Raw genomic sequence first — 19,810 nt, 5'->3', positions numbered from 1 at the left:
AATTGCAAAGCGAGGGCCATAAGGGATTACGAATGGTTTTGGTCGTGTTTGTGGTTTCGTCGATTTGCGGCAATATAACATTAGCCCAACAATGTGGAATCAAAAGTGACTCTTATTCTATCTACCAGAAGATGTTGAAGGGTCACACCTATAAGACATTCAAAACGTGGACCAGGTCATTCGATTGTAGAGACGCATGCTCATCTGACGTTAGATGCCAGAGCTATAATTTCGTTTTCCTGAGAGACACATGTGAGCTCAACAACAGAACCAAGCAGGCAAGACCGAACGACTTTGTAATAGATGTTGAAAGATATTACATGGAGAGGATATCCAGAGGTGAGGAAATAATCTTGTGAAATGCACACACTCAGCATTATTATATATGAGCTAGCCGTACGGTGCAAAGTCCACCAAATAGTAGTTTCGACTCTTTACCAAGAGGATTACGACAAAAGGAGCCGAAGAAAAAATTGTACCAGCTGAGGGAAATGTGTAGAAAAGTTAGTTTTTTGTGTCCTAGCTAGTTCCTATCAGGCCCCAGCAGTATGCAGGACGTTTGTCACGCATAATCCTTGTGTGTAGCCCAACTCTCCAGCGAGTTCTGTGTAGCATGGTGGTAGAGCATCGGACCGCGAAAAAAGGTTTAAGGTTTGAATCCTTCCAGCTGGAGTCCTCGATCCCACGATCATGCCAAATGAATAACATCATTCTTTATTTTACGATCAGAGACGCGGGTAGATAGAATATATTTTGACATGAGAGGTATTTCAAGGGGAAGCCTATTGTCGAAAAGAACTGTCTGAAAAGTGAGAAGGTTCCCGCGTTTTTTCCTTCGGGGCGTGCCAACCCTATACTTTTCCTATTTTAGTTACTGTAGTTTTTACAATATAAAGAAAGATAAAACGATGACCCATAATTTCACCGTTGCATAGTTGCTGACTACTGTATCAAGCATCTGTGTTTCAACAATGCGAGCTGTGTAAATCAGCATGTGAACTACACGTGCTGGTGCAAAATTGGATGGACTGGAAACTATTGTGGAAAAGGTAAATTCACGTACTAGGCGTTAAAATTATAAAATGGTCCTAAACCCACAATGTCTCTGTAAAACGGGGTTTTTGCAGGACTTTTGGATCTAAACGTAAATAATATTCAGTAAGATTACAATCATGGCGAACCAAATCCACCAAAATTTCCTCTAGTCACATCGTGGGAACACAAAACAAACAATTTGTCACGGTCGGGGAGACCCCATGCTTAACTGCAGTTGCTTGCATCTTTGATTTTTGCCATCTTCCATCACCATTTGGTAGGTCAGTTTCAGTAGGTCAGGAGAGATCAATGAGCATTGCACATAGACTCAAGTGCTCTTTAAGGCGGTAACAACATTTGTCCATGTAGTAGAAATAGAACTGTCTAGTACGCGTACTTGAAAATGATATTGTAGCTGTTTTGTGCATTTTCTTTCTAAACATCCATGCATCTTTGCCCGCAGATACGAATGAATGTACAGAGAAAGCTAATGCTTGCCCAGCTCAGCCATCATGTGTCAATTCTATTGGTTCATACCGCTGTAATTGTCCGTCTGGTTGGAGAGATCGAGGTGCACACACCTGCATCGATGTTGACGAGTGCTTGGTGGGATCTCACAGTTGTCCATCAAATTCACGGTGTTCTAATACTCCAGGTTCCTACCGCTGCATCTGTTTGGCAGGTTGGAGAAACCAAGGACCCAGCACTTGTGTTGATATTGACGAGTGTTCTGTTGGATCACACAACTGTCCATCAAACTCAAGATGTTCCAACACAATAGGCTCCTACCTTTGCCGTTGCAAATCTGGTTTCACTCAACCCTACTCGAGATCACGTTGTCAAGATATCAACGAATGTACAACAGGAAGCCATTCGTGTTCCTCCTACGTGTGAATACCATTGGCTCCTACTATTGTCGCTGTAACCGCTGTTACTACATGTCTGGACGCAGCTGTAATCGTAAGTAATATATTACATTAAAGATTTCTGCATTTTAGCCTTCCATACAACCAGTGATAAGTTGCTTACTGAGTGGAGCACTGAATTGGTATCACAAGTGATACGTTAATTAAAACAAGTTGCTTATGTCTTTCAGCTGTCACTACTGTTACTAAAAAAACTGTATGTTTATCAATTTTCTTCCAATAGCTGACTGTCGCCTCGACACCCAGTACTATTACACAAAGAGCTACACCTCCTATGGAGACTATTATACCAACGGTTGCTGGCTTATTCTAAGGTGCCGAAAATACAGGTAGGCAAACCCACTTTATTTTTATTGCTGATCGAACCTTGGTTTGTTTTAAAGGATGAATTAAGCACCCTTTCTCGTCTAAGCACAGCACACTGTATCATTAGAACAAAGATACTTGCAGTACGAGTTCAAAGCTAGCGCTCGAAATAAGGGAGAGGGTGGGGACAGTGTCACTTTATAAAGAACAGCTTGAGATGGGTACTTTTAAACTATATCTGGCCGTAGGTGGCTAAATACAGATACCTTTTAAGGTACTTTACCATTTACAATTTCCAAGCAGCCACTCATGTTGTTGAATAAAACCCCTCTGCCCCTAAGCCTGTCTTGATTGTGCTCGACAACTTTTACACAACTTCTGGCGTTTGGAGCAACTTTTTGCGGTTCTTGCAACCTCGAGCAATTTTGACCTTTTTTGCGCAATTTTTGAGCAAAGTAGAGGTTAAGAGCTGATATCAAGCACGAAAAAATAAACGATTTCATAAAAAAAATTCAATTTATACGAATTTCTTGAATGGTTACCAACGTTTCGAACACAAATGAACTAGGTGTTTTATTCCGTTAGACTCAAAAGTATCCGGAAATTTCGCCCATGTTTGCGAGTAACTCTTTGAAGCTTAGTTTCAAACTATTTCTTTTGACCGATGTTGGCAATTGTTGTGAAGAGCGAGAAACAAAGCTTTCAATTAATATTTACACAAAAATATCAAGAAATTTAGGAAGCAGCTTTTTGGATTTTCGGCAATTTTTTTAGCTACTTTTTAGCATTCCAGTGAGCAACTTTCCAGCATTTTACGAGCACAATCGGAACAGGTCTATCTGCCCGACTTTTGTAGAGATCACCTTCTATAGAAAAAGACGTCATACAAGTGTACTGGCTCTTCTTTGGGAGCTAGTGATAGGAATGGAAGTAAACGCCCATCACACCGAAAAACTTCTCAAGGAAATAAATAGAGCATTGTTACCATGCCAGTATCAGTCAGAAAAACTATTCTTACAATCGTACGAATTACCTGCGGCATTAACTTTTCGTTGGGTAAATGCCATAGTGCTGTTGAAATATTATTAATCATTGTTAAGTTTATTGTCATTGCTTTTATTTGCCAGAACAAAATGGTTATCAAAAATGGTTCAAAAAAGCCGTCAAGTTTGGGTGAAGAACCATGTTGGGGCAAGCTGCCCGTGTTGAACCATGGCACTGAAGAGATTTCTAAGCCAATCGTCAGGGAAACAAAGAAAAACCGATGCAATCCAGGACCATTTTCGACTGCAAAATTAAAATTTTGTAAAACAGACTAAGAAAATGTACGCCCTATCGACGGTATATTTCTCAAAAACAAGAATAATTAATAAAGAAATAAATAAATAACTGAGTAAATGAACTAATAATTATGTAATATTATTGTAAACTGTCTATGAAATATGTTGATTTGCGTCATGTATTTCTAAAATCAATTAAACACATATTGCAAAAAACCACGCCTAAACTACTAAAAAGTGGTTGTTTAAACACATTTTTATGAATTTTCTGCCTCTGATTTTTCTTGTAGAGAATTATTTTGTTCATTTTTTCACCCAGTAGAGAAGAGCACTCACATGACGGAATTAATTTCTCTAGATTGTTTTTTTAAAGCTGTTACAGCGTTTTGAACGAAATGAACGAAAGTCTTAAGCATTAGAAAAAATTAAGGGGCTTATATCGTTTATTTCTTTGTTTTTAATTTGTTTATTATGCCATCTTATAATTATAATACATCTATGGAAATAAGAGGAATTACATCTACATAAACATAACTGGAAATTTGACATGTGGCGAGGGAAACCCTTAGAGAAACCAAGATGCTCATACGAGTTACAGGCTTCTTCATGTCATTTTTATATGGCACCAATGCAAGATACGCAATTATCTGTAAAATCGGTCCATGTTGTATCGGGAAATTGTATGCCTTTCTCAAATAAAGTAGTTTCGAAAAATTAAAATTGGAGGCTTTGCATAATTCTGTTACTCGGGATTGTGGTTTTTCGCCAGAAGACAAAGCTAAGGTTTTCCGCTTGAATATTTGTATGCTACCTGTAGTTTCGTCATCAATAAAATATTAAAAAAAAAAATTTTAGTTTCAGTCTATTGTACAACGCAATCAATATCTTGTGGAAACAAAAAACACAGCAGAAACTCATGGAGTTTTAACCGATGCGCGTTGTTTCGGCAAATCAGGACCAACTTTAGGCTTCGCCAAATGAGGGCGGTATTAACTCCCTTTAACCTTAAATTACAATTCTTTGGCTCGATCATCGCGTCACAGACCATCAACGCATATGCATGAGACCTATTCATGTACAGGTCACGCAATTTAGGCCCAGAAAACCAAGCTGTAGAAACCAATCTTCCGCCTAGCTTCAGTCCGCGTGGCTATCCATAAACTTTGACCTTCACGCGGATCATGCAAATGAAAAAGTGTCAGCTCGAGTTCGCAATTTATCGCGAGTGCGTTATTATGCCAGCCGTATTCCCAAATCGTCAGGAAAATGGATCTTTCATTGAGTGTATTGTATTTCCTATGTAATTCGTGTTTTCTATGTCATTTCTATGTTGTTTCCAATCTTGTAATTAGTTGTTCCATTTTTAATGTGTTATGCTTGTAACACTTAAGTTAAGTTAAAAACCACTATCAGTGACGTGTAAGTAGAAGATTAGTAGAAATTTACTGCTGGTGAGTTGGTTATTCGAGCCATTGGCAACTGGAGTGCGAACAAGAATTCCTGTAGTGCACAAGAATTCTTGTTTTTCGTCCCTCAAGCGGGATAGATTTCAAGGCGCGCGGTATTCTCGTGGTGGCTAATAAAATGAAACGATTTTGATGTGCGCATTGAACTCCCCACAAACACCAATTTCCATAATTTAGTGCGACATGCAACATCTCGGTGACATAATATTTTAAAAGTCTTATGAGTCCGGTAAAACTAAAAGCCGGTCTGAGTCTGAGGCGCATCTGACACTCGTAATGTACGCTTTCCTATAACAACCGTTTCCGCGAAAGGCTGTTACTCGAGCCAAGTCTCCCACCCATTCCAAACTTATCCCAGGTTACATGGCATGAATCGACCGAGAGTATCCCTACTCCCCCCTAGATGGGATATTAGTCCATTGCAAGGTCACCCCCCAGCATTTAATCAGGCTTTCCTCACAGTTCGCCAGTATCCATTTACACTCGCAGGTGGAGAGAGGAACACATTAACCCGAACCCTTCCCGGGCCTGTCAACTCAGAGTCCTGCGCATTAGCCCTTCGGCCACTGCGTTCATGTTTCGCGACAGGTAACACACCATAACAGACATCATCGCAAGTTCTTGTAGTTTTTACCTTATTTTTATTTTAATCAGTTCATTCCCCTATTTCCAATCATGATTAAAAGCAACAACTTCACGGCGAGCCGTAAAACAAACTCTGCACTAACATCAAATTGGAACAGTTTAAAAAGTCACAACTACCAAAGCAAATGGTAGAAGTAATTAACCCTTCCAACCCCAAGATCAGAGAGTTGCCTAATAGAATTTCACGCCACATCTGCAAGAGCTGAGTCTCTTCACTCTTAACCTGTCTACTTCAGAATGTGATGATATGATCAGGAGAAGTTGCGCACGAGTCTTTCCTGAGACTAGAGGGGTTACGCCATACAATTATGTGAATAAGTATGTTCAACACTCGCTGCACTGGCTTCAAATGCTCTGAACATAACTATCTAAGCTATAGGAACACAAGACCCTTCCTGACCGGCAGGGGATTGGGGCTGATGAGGGTCACAGACCATCATCCGCGTAAAGTTGAAATCCAAGAAAGCTTGAGTGATGCGTGATTTCCAAACAGCTTTTCGTTGCCAAAATCAGATACAACTTTGTAAAGCAATAAAGCGTAACCCTTCATAACAGAGCAATCAAAAGCCAGTAAACTTGTCAGTCTGTTTTTGACCAACTGGGCGGTTACACAACGATCCCCACTCATAGTCCTATAGGAATCACTGATGCGCTGCGATCGCTACGTTACGTTACATCACACAATGTTAACGTGAAGGCAGCCTAGCGGAAAAAAGCTCGAGCACACGAGGAGTTTGAGTTTGCCGACGCAGGGATAAAAGAAAATGCTGACGAGAAGGAAAAGCGGTGGGAGAGCTAAAGTCTCGCTTCTAACAAAATAAACCATTTTCTTTAACGTTTGCAAAAATGTTTTCGTCATGAAACAAAACAGGAAGAGCCACCTTTATAACAAGAACAACAAAAAGAACAGAGGAAAAGAATATTAACATCACAGTGACCCAACACAGGGCACATTTGCCCGGGGCGAGTGTAGCAAGTTCAGAATTAAATAAATTAGATCATTACGGAGACCGTTTGGTTTTATATACAGAAATTATTAAAATGGCCCTTTATATTAACACTATAAACAAAATTGCCTTAAAATCATCACCATATCGAAGAAAAATCGATTCCTACCATTGATTCATTCAGCAATTATTTAAAGCACCTATGAGTACCGTTATATTTACATTCACTTCGGCAACATTAAAATGGCTTGAAAAATGAAATGGTTCACTGCATTAAACATTCTGTTAGTGGAAATTTTCCTTTCGCTGGCTTTAAAATACTTCTAGCAAATACAATCTCTACGCACGTTAACCCTAACCCGTTATTGAATTTAGGCTTCGTGCCTCTGGCTAATGGATGTACCTAAATCATTTCTGTTATGTTTTTTTTTTTTGTTTTTTTGTTTCTTCAGTAATGCAAGAATATCGACTTACAACACTCAAATAAGAACATAAGTTTAGGAAAAGGAGGAAAGTGGAAAACAAGGGGGAGTCTTCGAGGTGAAGAGAGGGGAGATGGGTTTGAGGCAGAAGAAAAGAGAAGCCAGGTAGGAGGCGGAAGATATGCAGGAAGATAGGGAGGCAAAAGCCAGGAGGAAGGAGAGAGAAGGAAAGAAGAATGTACAGGGTAGAAAACAGGTGAGAAATAAGGTAGGGAAGGGATACAAAGAGGGAGGAAGGAGGAATGAGGACAAAAGGAGCGGTTAAGACTGAACAAAGCAGGAGAAGAACACCCACGAACTGAGGACCCTACTTAAAGACACTCAAACCGAAACAACTTAAACCCTTTAACTCCCAAGATCTGATTGTTAATTCTCCCCTCTACCTGCTACTCATTTCCTTGTATATTAATTATGAGAACTTGATGGTAGATCAAGATAACAACTTCTACATGATAAGTTTGAACATTCTCATTACCTGTTTGCTGAATGATGAAAAGATATTATAGGGAGAAGTTACATGTCGATCACTTCTAGGAGTTAAAGGGTTAAGAAGGCAAATAAGGGCAAGAACAAGGACATGATTGATACAGCATGTAGCGACTGGGTGCTACAGGACGTTATGGAATTATATGTTACGATACTATAACACCACACAGCATCGACACATTCTCTGTCGTCCGCCACCGACACTCGGGGGAGGGGTGACAGGGGCGAAGTATGCGTGAACTTTTAAGTCCGGTAGTTGCGCCTGAAGAGGAACCAAAAAAACAGCGTCAAACGACACTTGTGTAGCTGAACTGAGGGAGCTTACCACTCGTGACAACGAGTAGGCTGCTATGGCTTATTTCCTTACACAAATCCACCCATGTAAGTAGTCACTTCGCAATGTAACTGTTTGGTTTTTTTTTCCCGTTTTTAATATCATCAACAAAAATAAAATAGGTAATCTTGCTTGATACAAACAAACTAACCTTAAGTCTTCTAATTCCCGCTCTTGTGATCAACTGGCAATCGTAAAGTTCTATTCTCTTGAGTTCTCGGCAGTTTCTGTATTTAAGTTAACAAGGCCAAAGAAAACCTTTTCAATTACGAATCCACACCACTAAATTAATTGTTTATCCGTTTTCTCCTCCATTACTCATTTTCTTCCCAGCCGATGAATGACGTATCACGATGCGCTTGCCGTAGTGTTTTCATTTATTCAATTCTTTTAGTCTTTAAGACAAAAGCTACAAGAATGTCAGGTGTAGTTCAGTTTGAACCTCTCTCAAAGCTCCTCCAAAACAATGTGAGTTTCCATTGACATAAATCAATTCGACGCAAAAAGACGAGCAAAACCCAAAACTTGCCAGTATTTCGATCGATAAAACTATATTTGGAACGAGAACTGATCAATGTTTACTCACATTAAATGTTCCAGGGCGTTGTCTGTGATAAGAGGGCAGTTATCCAATTCCAGGACCTCAATATGATCCACAGCACAGGGACTGCCACCTAATTGTCTAATGCCTTCGTCTGTTATAAGCTCGCAATGGGAAAGACTCTGTAGAGAGTAATACAGTGACACGAAGTTCACTACTCAGCCCATTTCGTCGGGCCTTCGGATGCCACCAAACTCCCCATTTGCTCGTTAGAGTGACTGGCATCTAATTTATCCTCACAATATCACCTCTGAATCACAAGGGTCATAGAGAATCTCCAACTAAAGAAGCTCTTGATTGTGAAACGATTTCTCCTTTCAGCACGTAAGGAAATGTATAGAGAATAGAATGGAGAATATGCATATTGATGTTGGGGGGAGAGGCGTCCATTTGCCGAGGAAACACATCCAGCTGAAAAACTGTTTCCTAACTATTTTGAAACAGGAACTTCAAAATGACGCGCGTATGATTTTACTTAAATATATTTGGATTAGTTGGTTTGGAATTTACAAAATTAGTTTGCCCTTTGCAGACTTACACAAAAGTAAAGGATCATTGTCAGTGTCAGCAACTACATACTTACCCCTCCCCTAACCCAACATTAACCCCTACCTTTTAGGGGAGGGGTAAGTGCGTAGTTGCTCAGATACTGACATTGATCCAAAGTAAACAACAAACTCACTAGTTTCTCTAAGCCAGAACACCAGAGTGATAAGTGATTCAAAGTAGAGTCTGTGATCTAAACGAGAAATAGAGCATGTTAATGAATGATGTACCTCTTTTCTGAAGGCCAAACGCAAGTTGACAGTCCTTCAAAACCAAAATATTCGATTCTCGATTTGCGGAAACGTCCAAGCTCGAGGTTCGAGCCGAGTTCCGGGGCGTCCGAAGCCGTTCGAGAAATTATCGGGGGCTTTCGGGAAGTTTTCGACTCGAGTCCTTAACTCTTCATACTCCGGAAGAAAATGATTCTCATGTTCTCCTGATATCCGTGAAAATTGCTGTAAATTAGCGGTTGAGCATTCGAAAGGCAAACGAACGACCGCGGTTCTTTTGCTACTTCTTACTTAGAGAAAGAAAAGAGGTTACTATTTTGGGAGAAATATGCCTTCTGAAACCAACTCATGCATGAAGCAACATAATGGGCATTTTTTTAAAGTAAAATAATAAAATGTGCTCACCAAAACACACTCTTCTAAATCCATGCGTTGGAGATTATTACAACCCTAAAACAGAATTGAAATAATTTAATTCTTCTGATTACTGACAAATGTGCTTTAAAATGCTCATAATTAAGTCTTTAACCTAGAAATCAATTCCATGAACAATAATTAATCTCATTGGCTAAGAATATTCTGGAAAAAAAAACTGAGATGTTACTATGTAGCTTTATAACGTCAGTAACTTCTTTCACAAAGTCTAGTCACTGTCATTAAAAATTTCAAGTGCTCTTAACAACCAATCTTGGTAGAAAACTGCACATCAAAGCTCTTTTTGGAGCATTATGTGAAAACTTTTATTATTTTTCTCATGTGTCCATGAAATACTGTGTATAAACTGAGGAAAAAAAGAGGAGCACAGAGTGCCATGTTTAATTGCAAGCAAACTTTTAATAGCAATTGAAAGCACTTACCCTACAAAGTGCTTGGAACCCCGCATCTGTAAACTGTGAACACTGTGCAGCTTCTAAAGTTCTGCAAGGCAACCAAAAATAAAGTGTTTTTATTAAAAGCCATCCACATAAGACTGAACCTTGACAACAAGAACAAAGACAGTGAAACATAAAACAATTCCAAAAGCACAGGTGACAACATTAAATAAAACAACAACAACAACGACAACAACAACGACAACAACAATAACAACAAAAAAACAACAACAGGAGAGCTGTATGAAAGCCGCCTGCTGAGGCAGCATTTCCTCAAAATGCAACAATCACAACTGACCGCAACACTAAAAGAGGTGTATCCATTCATGAAAAACGCATGGTACAAAGTAAGGAAAACTTTTATTGAGAGGTGGAGATTGAAACAGTCAAAATATACATGCCAAAGAAAAAGAAGAAATAGAGAAGTAATGATAGATGTCTGACTAGTTTGTTGAAACTGAGTAGAAATGAGGGTACATTGTATTACTGATCAACTATTAGCCTCAATACACTAAGTCTTTCTTGGCGTTCACGTCATTTGACAATAAAGTTGCAATTCTAGAATTTAATATGCTTTAAAGTAAACAAATTGCAAACTGGTATCTAAACATTGGACTCAACTTGCTGTTCATGATCTCAAAATCCATATCATAGTATGTATTTGAATGTACATCTACATTTATTGAATGTAATACAAATTGATGGTATAGTTCAACATATTTAAAAAATACATATATAGCTGTGAGCTCTTACCTAAGCCCATGGCTGTTACTTCCCAGATGTTGAAGTGCCACATCTGTCAGCTGTATACAGCCAGATACACACAGAAATGAGATCTCCCGACAATGTTCACTGACTGCCTTTACTGCATTATCTTTTATATTCTGAAAGGGAAAGAAGTTAAGAGAATGATTTAGAAACAAATTACTGTTGAGAGTGACATATTTAGAGCAAGTCTTCTATCGTAGTGACAGATAATAGTCATTAGCACAAGACAAAATGGAACTATAGGGAAAAATCTTCTGACCACAATTTATCTGGCAAATAATATTGCTATGTCAAAAGTTAAGTATTAATAAAATTAAACTAAATTTAAAGTAATTCAACTTTTAAAAAGTGCCAATTTTGAAAAATGCCATTCAAATCTCAGAAACAACTATTCTACCTCACAGCTGTGTAGGTTGATAGTGTGAAGTTGGGCACAATGTTTTGTAAGATGATATATCCCTTCATCTGTTACCTGCAAAGAGCAAAGGCAACAAAGTTTTGTTCATTAATTATTTTGAAGTAACTTGTTTTTGTTTGTTTATTTCCTTGGTAGGGTTGGGGCAAGGGAGGGAGGGGGGTCCATGGGATGTGGGGTGTGGGATAAGGAGATAAACCAAAGGTGGTTCAGGTAACAAAATTTAAGACACATCTGGCAAATGAACTCGGATCAACTGAACCCGATGCCCTACTAAGGAATTGCTGGCCTGAGGTCATGGCAGTACGGACTCTGTGAAAAAAACCACCAAGGGCCAATATTCCCCAGTATGGCTCCACCAAGTGTGGTTAGTAAGTCATTTTTTATATGGCATTCAGACCAAACTAGTTTAGTTGAATTTGCTGGGTTCTGCAACTGAAAAAACACAGCTTATGATCCACATGGCAAAATAAGGACCACGTAAGAACTAATCAGAACATATCTAAGAGCTCTGTTCTTCCTTTCTTATGTTGTTCCCTGGAGTAAGATTTAATATATAACTATAACAGTTGACATGGAAGTAAATGGAATCTCCAATGGAAACAAAAACTAAATTTTAACAGCATGTGGAACCAACAAGAAATGGAAGTTACTCATGATGCATTGACTTAGTCTGAAGTGATACATCATTCATTTCGAAGGAACCAAGTTTCTGTGGTCAGCTGCAAGGCACAGTGAAGAAAAGCTAGACTCCATGTAAAAACTAAAAGATAACTTTGCCATTCACATGAGACAGCAAATAAAGGAAAAAAAATATTTATAATAAGTGCCAGTTCTTGACTCACCAATGAACATCCTTTTGCTACAAGTACTAGTAAGTCATGACAGCCTTGTGCTAGTAACTTAAGACCATGAGATGAGACTTGATTACACCATGATACATTAATGTACTGCAGCTTGGTGCAGCCTTTACTGTAAGACAAACAACAAAACAGTGTTTACGCTGAAGACACTGCAGGTTGATCCCTTTGTGATGCAAGCTGCATTGGCTAAGCATAGATAAACCTTATTAAGTGTACATACACCTATTTACAAACAAACTATTTACACGATTAAATTTGATATGAATTCACTTAGATACAATAAAAGTAATCTATATATCAATTATAGCAAATGGAAACCATATTATTACTTGTAAAGCTGCCATCGTCATCATCATAATCATCATCATCACTGTGTTACGAAACAGCACATGGATCTTTCCTTTACCATAGAGTTACATGTACCCTGCGTAAACAATATGAGTGTGGCAACTAACCTTAGTGCACTAAGAGAGTTATCTGTGATTTGATGACAGGATGATATATCTAAATGCTTGAGTCGTCCACTGTAGTTACTTAAACTTATGGCAGTGCTGTGGAACAGGGAGAATACAATTAATTGCTGAAACCAGTGGGAAAAAAAAAAGTGAAAACAGAAAACCATTTAACTTTCTGTATAACTGAAAAATGTACAAGTCATATACACTGTAGTTGTACAAATTCATTCAATTTAAGAGTTTTATTTAAGGTATTCTCTAAAATTATCATTCATGAATTCTCAATGACTTTCATTCACTTTTTATATGTAGTCATTTTCTTTTGAGGTTGATGCAGGGAACCAAGAAAGGCAGAGAAGTCAAATCAAGTTTTAACCCTTTAACTCCCATGAGTGACCAAGACAGAATTTTTCCGATACAATATCAACCAGATAAGTGATGAGAATGAAGAAAAATATCAATTTGGGGATAATTACTTGATTCAATACTAAATTCTCTGAACTAACATTATATGAATTGCATGGTTGACAGTAAGGAGAATGAAAAATTTGATGTGGGAGCTAAAGGGTTAAAATTATCAACATGATCTGCAGAGAGAGAACTTTTAGTCTTTTTTCTCCAGTCAGGCCCAACAGAGGTTTTAAATTATTCCACATCAAGATTAGCAATACTTAGAAATACACTATAATACACTTGTAAATATTCCTAGGTCTGCAATACCACTATGCTAAATAATTTTTAAACAAGAAGGGGGATCTGTACCTATCAGAAATTCTTCTACATCCATCTAAGACTAATTCCTCAATATTCTTGCACTGTTGAGCAAAGATTCTGAAAATGAAAACCAGATTATAGAGGTCAGCATTTATCCTTTGGTTCCACACCACAGAATCATGAAACATCTATCAATGAAAGTATAAAACAGGCATGGAGAGATGGGAGGCAAGAGGAGTCTTCGAACAGGTGCAGACAGCCAGGTTTACAATACAAGTCAGTAAAAGCATACAAGTAAACACACATGAAAGTAAAAAAAAAAAAACACTTCACTTTAATTACAGCAAGATATCATTTATTAAGCGATAAAAGCTAATAATTTTTATAAGTCTGGAAACTGTGGGCAGCTAAATGCAAAATAATGTATTATTTTACTCTCAGTGATAAGTAGAAAATGTTATTATAGGTATGTGTCAGTTTTCTAGGACTTAAGTTGCAACTTAAAAAGCTTGGGAGCCATTCTCTAGATAATATAAAGACAATCTATTTTAAATAAGTTTCTGCAAAAAATTCCAGATGAAAGTGCTTCACAAAATGACCTTAGCAACTCAACTTTTTGAGTCAACAAATGTGACTTCCCTAAACCTTCCTAATATCTTTAACCTATCCTCAAAAGCATTGAACATTGAACACAACACACATACCTTAATGCCCCATCTCCAACACTCTTACATCCCCTCAAACTCAAGCTTCTTAGAAAGCCTACACATCTTCTTGACAAGTTCAGCACTACTGTCTCCTGAAAGTGTGTAATCATTTATTGGTGCCATTAATTATGAAAACCTCAGGAGGACCATAAATTATTTAACAACATCACACCTCATAAAGCTTTCATACAACATTCACAAGAAATACCGATCAGACACTCAATCCCTTCAGCAAGCATCTCATTAAAAACAAGCTCACTGAACAGCTAAGCGTTTCCATCTCATACATACTTACTGAGATTTTCATTAATTCTTCAGTTATTATAAATAGTACAGGAAGTTTTCACCACCATAATGACCTAACCCTTTAATCTCTATGAGAGACTAGCATCTAATTTGTGGAGAAAGTGTGTGTGATGGGTTAAGAAATTTGAACCACTTGAACCACTTGAATGTAACATTGCCAATTAAGCAAATACCACAATATCAACACCTCCGTGGTCTTTGTGAGTACTATACACTGTTTCAACCATAACCTCATTATAATATACCAATTTTGAAAGCCAGCAGATTATCATTATCACTGAATTTTCATGGCAGGAAAAATTCATTTGAATTCTTGTGCCAATGAACATTAAAACTTATCTTCCTGTTTCCAAATCACAACTAATAAATCATGGTGGGTAAGCAAACCAAAAAAACTAGGCCAGAAAAAACTATTTCTTCATGAATGTTGCATGTGTGGTTAGATAATGTTGATTTGTACCTCTATGTCTGTTTGAAAGTCAAACAAATTCACCCGTTGCCAGTTGCTTCCGTCCAAAGCCAACACATTCCAAAGCTACAAACATTTAACTTGTTGTTAGTATAAATTTTTTGTATACAGCTATTTCAAGAAAGGTTGTCAGAAAAAAAGGACAAAAGGGCATGCAACAATCTAGAAAGGTTATCTGAGCATCCAGTAATCTATAATTTTTTTTAATTTTTAAGATGCACCATTTCAAACCCTGTACCACAGAGTGTAACTCTCATAAACAGCTTAATTTTATTTCAAATTTGGAACCAGTGTAACCAAATTTAGGACATAATTCTTCCTGTTCATACTCATAAAACTGAAAAGTATGTGAAAGTACCAAAATACTAACAATTTGAAATTTGTCGTTGTGCCACACATAGGTTCCTTATTTACTGCATTTGACAATTTAGGATGGGTTGTTTCAGTAGTAACCTCCATTTGGTCTTCAATGTCTAGTTAGTAAACTGTAGTACTCATGCAGCCTTGGCTTCCTCACCTTTGACACCTGCGCACAGCGACACAGGGAAACTACATCCAGAAATGAAAAAATCCTTTGGGAAAAGAAGTAAATAAAATATTGAGAAAAACTGACGCATACGTTATTTTCAAAGCACTAAGGATTAAGAGATTCTTTTCAACACCTGCGCATTTCCGTGTTCCTACCCTAAAACCATATACTAACCAAATAGGAAAAGATTAATTAACCCTTTAACTGATTGTTAATTCTCTCATCTAGCTGCTACACATTTCCTTCCTTATCTAACATATCAACTAAAACTTATTTACTGGATTAGATTTCAACTTTTTTGAGCAGCAATATGAGCTGGAACATGTAAGAATTAACAGACTACATCACTCATGTTCAAATCTTGACCCTCTAATTTCAAAAGTGACTAAGACAAAATAATAATTATTATACCTCACAATATCAATATAACATCAAGCAAAGTGATTAGTGATGAGAATAAAGAAAAATATCCCTTGGGGGATTATCAGTTGATCCAATACCAAATTCTCTGAGGTAACATAGGAAGAATTATAGATTTATAGTAAGGAGAATTACTAAAAGATCTTGAGAGTGAAAGGGTTGATAAAAAAAGTGAGTGAAAAAAAAACCCATCAAAATCATATCATTTCAATCCATTATTTAATAACCATTAACCCTTTAACTCCCAGATCAAATTTGTAATTCTCCCTACTGTCAACCATACAATTTTCATAATGTTAGTTCAGAGAATTTAGTATCGCATCAATTAATTATCCCCAAACTGATATTTTTCTTTTTACTCATCACTTATCTGGTTGATATTGTATTGATTTTGTAAGGAGAAATTCTGTCTTGATCACTCATGGGAGTTAAAGGGTTAAGAAAAAAGTGCATCTTTCCCTTTAGCCATCACATGAAATTAAAGTATGTTTAAACTTATTGTTCCTTTTCCCATAACCAAAAATAAATATACGTAAATAGATTCATTAAATGAGTAACTATAAAATAATAAAAAAATAGTAAAAATGAACAATTCAAAATCCTTAAAAATCTTTTTTGTGGCTTTTAAGTGCATTGGTAAAGCAAACACAGGAATTTATCAGTTTGTACTTTGATTATTAAACAATCATTTATCAATATGTTAGTTCATTTGTTAATACAATGCAAATCTAAAAATAAATTTATACAGCTGTAACATTTTTCTTTCCAGATGCATCTAAGTAATGACAAAAAGCTTGCACCTTTATGATAAAGGTGTCACTTAGGATCATTGGGCAAGTATTATAAATACTACTACAGTAAGTATTTTCTGGGCTTATCAGAGTGGCTCTTGTCTTTTAAAACAATGTCTACTTTCCCTCTAAATTAAACTACATAATATTGTATTTGATTTCCCTTAAAGTACATTAGCATGCAAATTGTGAAGAGCACTATTTTGATGAGCATTAAAACAAACCTTATCTTTCTTTAAGACCTATCAATATCAAAATTTTCTCACTTAGGCAAGGTAAAAATTTTCTGCATGCATAATGACCCATTTATCTAAGTACCTTAAGACCTTCAAAGAGAACATACTTCACATCATCAGTGCACTGAAATCACTTCTCAAATTTACCTTAAAATAAGTTCCTTGGGTAGTTTCTTGTTTATCAAGGCTTGATCTTCATTTGTGTTAAAATTGTAAAGCTGAAATTTGAATGAGATTTGAAATATTAATAGGTTATTTGCCTGTGAGCTGTCAAAACACGCCGCCATTACAGAATTAAAATGACAGCTCTGAATGTAATAGGGACGACGACTGCAAGCTATAATTTCGTTCGAGGCAATATCCATATGGTTCCTAAAAAACACAACGTGTTGGCGTGGGAGAACCATTAACTTTTAGCAGTTTATGTTGAAAAATTCTTTCTCGATCAAGCTGGATTTCAACAGGAAATTCGTTCGTGTCTATCTAGCATTGAAAATATTTATAAGCTGTGTGCAAGGTTTTAGCATGGTAGTGGAGAGCGATGAATTTATTTACATGGTAGAGGGAATTTCATTTAACCTTGAAACAGACGATAACGTTTCTTTTTTTATCATATGTCCAAAAAAATGTCTTGTTTCCAACTTAAACCTCCAAAAGCACAGTTTTTTTAAGTAAGTAAAATGAAATAACAATTTTATACACGCTGAACACAATGGCAGTATAAATGTTGCATTCGATCGCGGACGTGTGAAATTCTACCAAAACCTTTCAGTCAGATTGGTATAACACACCAAGTGTTACGTTCCTAGCGATCACAATTGATCAATTTATTATTTAGAGATATAGTTTCGTCCTGGGATGAAAATGTTATGCAAGAAATACGTTTATTCTGGGGTTCAAAGCCGCACGTTTTTTCTGGGTCAATAAAGATAATTTATTGGAAGGAACGCTAGGGAAATGCGAACTGCAACCACGAAATCCTCTTGCAAGAATTTACGGGTGACAGTCAAGGCGCTTGCTCCTCTTCTCTACAGCACACAAAGCGTATTTACCACCGAGAAAGGATGTTTCGATAAATATTTTTACTCCATCCACTGCATCCGAAGCGACGGACTTGTCCACGAAACAAAACAAGGCAAAACAAAACATTTAAATGGCTAAATAGAGGACGAGCTATCGATTGCAAAGGAAATGCATGAGAGGTAACACATTCTAGATGTAGCTAGCTTCTGACAACCAAATCGAAATTGAAGGATAAAGGCTATTTAAACTTAGCGACTGAAGCTGACTTCAGCTAGATGCAAATATCAGAAATAAATTTTTGTGGCACCGAGAAACGGAAACTAAATGACTATTGTTTGGGTACATCGCCGAACAATCTCATGGATTTGATGAAAATTCTCACAATCTTACCTCAAACCTGCTTCTAGAGTTAACCCTGGCGTGTGTATGGTTATAAGCTGTATGGTTGGTGTGGTTAGAGCACATTAATTTTGCTTATATTCTCGAGGTTCAACGACACAGCTTCCGCAGAGCTGCTGCTTGAACTCTTGTGTTTTTTTGTTTTTCACGAGCCAGATGCTTCGCGTCGAGATTTGTGGGTAATGATTTCCCACTTCCGGTGGTAACCGGAAGCAGATAAGACAACAAAAGTTAAATTGGAAACAAAAAATATCAGTTAACGAAGGACCATGGGCAGTTCATGTTGTCTTGAAGTAAAATAAATAGTCGTCGTTGTGTATATCGTCATTTAATGTTATTCAACTTTCATCTTTTAGCAAATTAATTTTGTTACTGGTTTTTTTCTTTGTAACTACAGGGGGCCAATACAGTTTCTGGCACGTTTGCTGGAAGTGCGTTAGTCTTTGCGGTATTTCGCTTTCACACACCTCACTACACCGAGTAAAAACGATAAATTTTCGTTTTAAGAAACAGTCACTTTTCAGTTTTTAATTATATTTTGTTTTCAAATAAACCTTAGTTTGCAGGTGCCACGTACGTGACCTCCCTTGATGAACTTTCATAACTTCAACTTTCGCGATTGCCGCCAGCTATTTAACTAATCACGGAACATGACGGCGAATCTTTTAAGGGCAAAAAAAATCAGAATTGATTCTTAAGGGTTAGAAAGCAGCTAAAGGAGCTAAGTCCAACTTGTTTAGTCGTGTTTTGCGACAACATCGCATAATTACCTTTGACACTGGTAACACAAAATTGGATAAGCAAACCAAAAGCATCGAAAACGGCTGCTAAGGATGGAGAAAATTCCCACAGATAGCAAACAACATTTTTTTTTTAAACTAACAGTCTAAACATCTTGAGGTGCTCGGAGGCCCAGGGCTCAAAGTACAGCTTTATCCCAAAGTCGCGTGCCCAACAGTGGTGTGATGTGACATCACGTTACCGCAGCCTCATGATATTATAGCGGGATTTACTTTCACCACAACGTTCACGTGATTAAAAGATCGAAAATAAAAGATCTGAAATAGATATTACCGCGAAAATAACCACGGTAGTTCTAAAAATACTGATAGAAGCATTTTCATTGCTTCTTACTTTGAGACACATACACTGGAACACCAAGTCGCCATCAACAACATTTTGCTTGATTATCACTCAAAACAAATTCCATACTACCGTACGCCGGTTTAGCACGTCTGTAGCTGCCCTTACCACATTATGACGCCATTTGTGATCTGTTTCTGAACAGAAACGCGGCAACATACAATCCATTTGTCAATTAGGGAAAATGTATGGAAATGTTACGTTGAAAAGCGTCGTGGGTTCCCTGTGGTTAGCTAGATATCGAACATTAATCTCGTACCTAGATCCTACCGTTTAACTGAAATGTAGAGTCAGAACAACCGTTTGACCGTGGAAGGTCTGGATGCTAGACTAATCGAATATGTCATTGTGACATTTGTTGGAATAGCACCCTTTAACCCTCGAGAGTGACTGGCATCTAATTTCTCCTAACCATG

The 19,810-nt window shown here is 37.4% G+C and overlaps 2 protein-coding genes across 2 annotated transcripts in view; one reads left to right on the top strand and one right to left on the bottom strand.

The window, feature by feature from the left end:
• LOC113674869 (uncharacterized) overlaps positions 1 to 1,929 on the top strand; it is a 1,963-nt gene extending 34 nt beyond the window's left edge. Inside the window, exons 1-3 of the mRNA XM_089181545.1 lie at positions 1 to 339; positions 936 to 1,049; positions 1,499 to 1,929. The exon at positions 1 to 339 is cut by the window's left edge and continues 34 nt beyond it. Of these exons, the coding sequence (XP_089037671.1) occupies positions 1 to 339; positions 936 to 1,049; positions 1,499 to 1,929 (884 nt within the window). The remainder of the gene's footprint in view (positions 340 to 935; positions 1,050 to 1,498) is intronic.
• A 3,705-nt stretch (positions 1,930 to 5,634) lies between these two features.
• Positions 5,635 to 18,581, bottom strand: LOC113674868 (F-box/LRR-repeat protein 2). The gene is made up of 16 exons (XM_027191365.2): positions 18,243 to 18,581; positions 16,977 to 17,047; positions 15,371 to 15,425; positions 14,845 to 14,919; positions 14,076 to 14,170; positions 13,420 to 13,488; positions 12,658 to 12,753; positions 12,185 to 12,311; positions 11,322 to 11,396; positions 10,910 to 11,040; positions 10,142 to 10,202; positions 9,690 to 9,734; positions 9,191 to 9,247; positions 8,494 to 8,630; positions 8,059 to 8,134; positions 5,635 to 7,835 (listed from the first exon to the last, which is right to left on the bottom strand). The coding sequence occupies exons 1-16, from the start codon at positions 18,315 to 18,317 to the stop codon at positions 7,728 to 7,730; spliced, it is 1,353 nt and encodes a 450-aa protein (XP_027047166.2). The 5' UTR covers positions 18,318 to 18,581; the 3' UTR covers positions 5,635 to 7,727.
• Positions 18,582 to 19,810: the final 1,229 nt, after the last annotated feature.

Source organism: Pocillopora damicornis, chromosome 9, assembly GCF_964200805.1.
Source record: "Pocillopora damicornis chromosome 9, jaPocDami1.2, whole genome shotgun sequence".
NCBI lineage: Eukaryota > Metazoa > Cnidaria > Anthozoa > Scleractinia > Pocilloporidae > Pocillopora > Pocillopora damicornis.
The sequence above is the reverse complement of the archived record's forward strand: the minus strand, read 5'-3'. Positions and strand labels throughout refer to the sequence as shown.

What these genes read in the sequence shown, in the direction of transcription:
- LOC113674868 (XM_027191365.2), bottom strand. Translation starts at nt 18,317, where the DNA reads ATGTGCTCTAACCACACCAACCATACAGCTTATAACCATACACACGCC. An exon ending in TAGCAAAAGGATGTTCATTG is followed by an intron (nt 11,397 to 12,184) that starts GTGAGTCAAGAA and finishes TGCTCTTTGCAG; the next exon opens with GTAACAGATGAAGGGATATA. An exon ending in TCAACCTACACAGCTGTGAG is followed by an intron (nt 11,041 to 11,321) that starts GTAGAATAGTTG and finishes TTTCCCTTTCAG; the next exon opens with AATATAAAAGATAATGCAGT.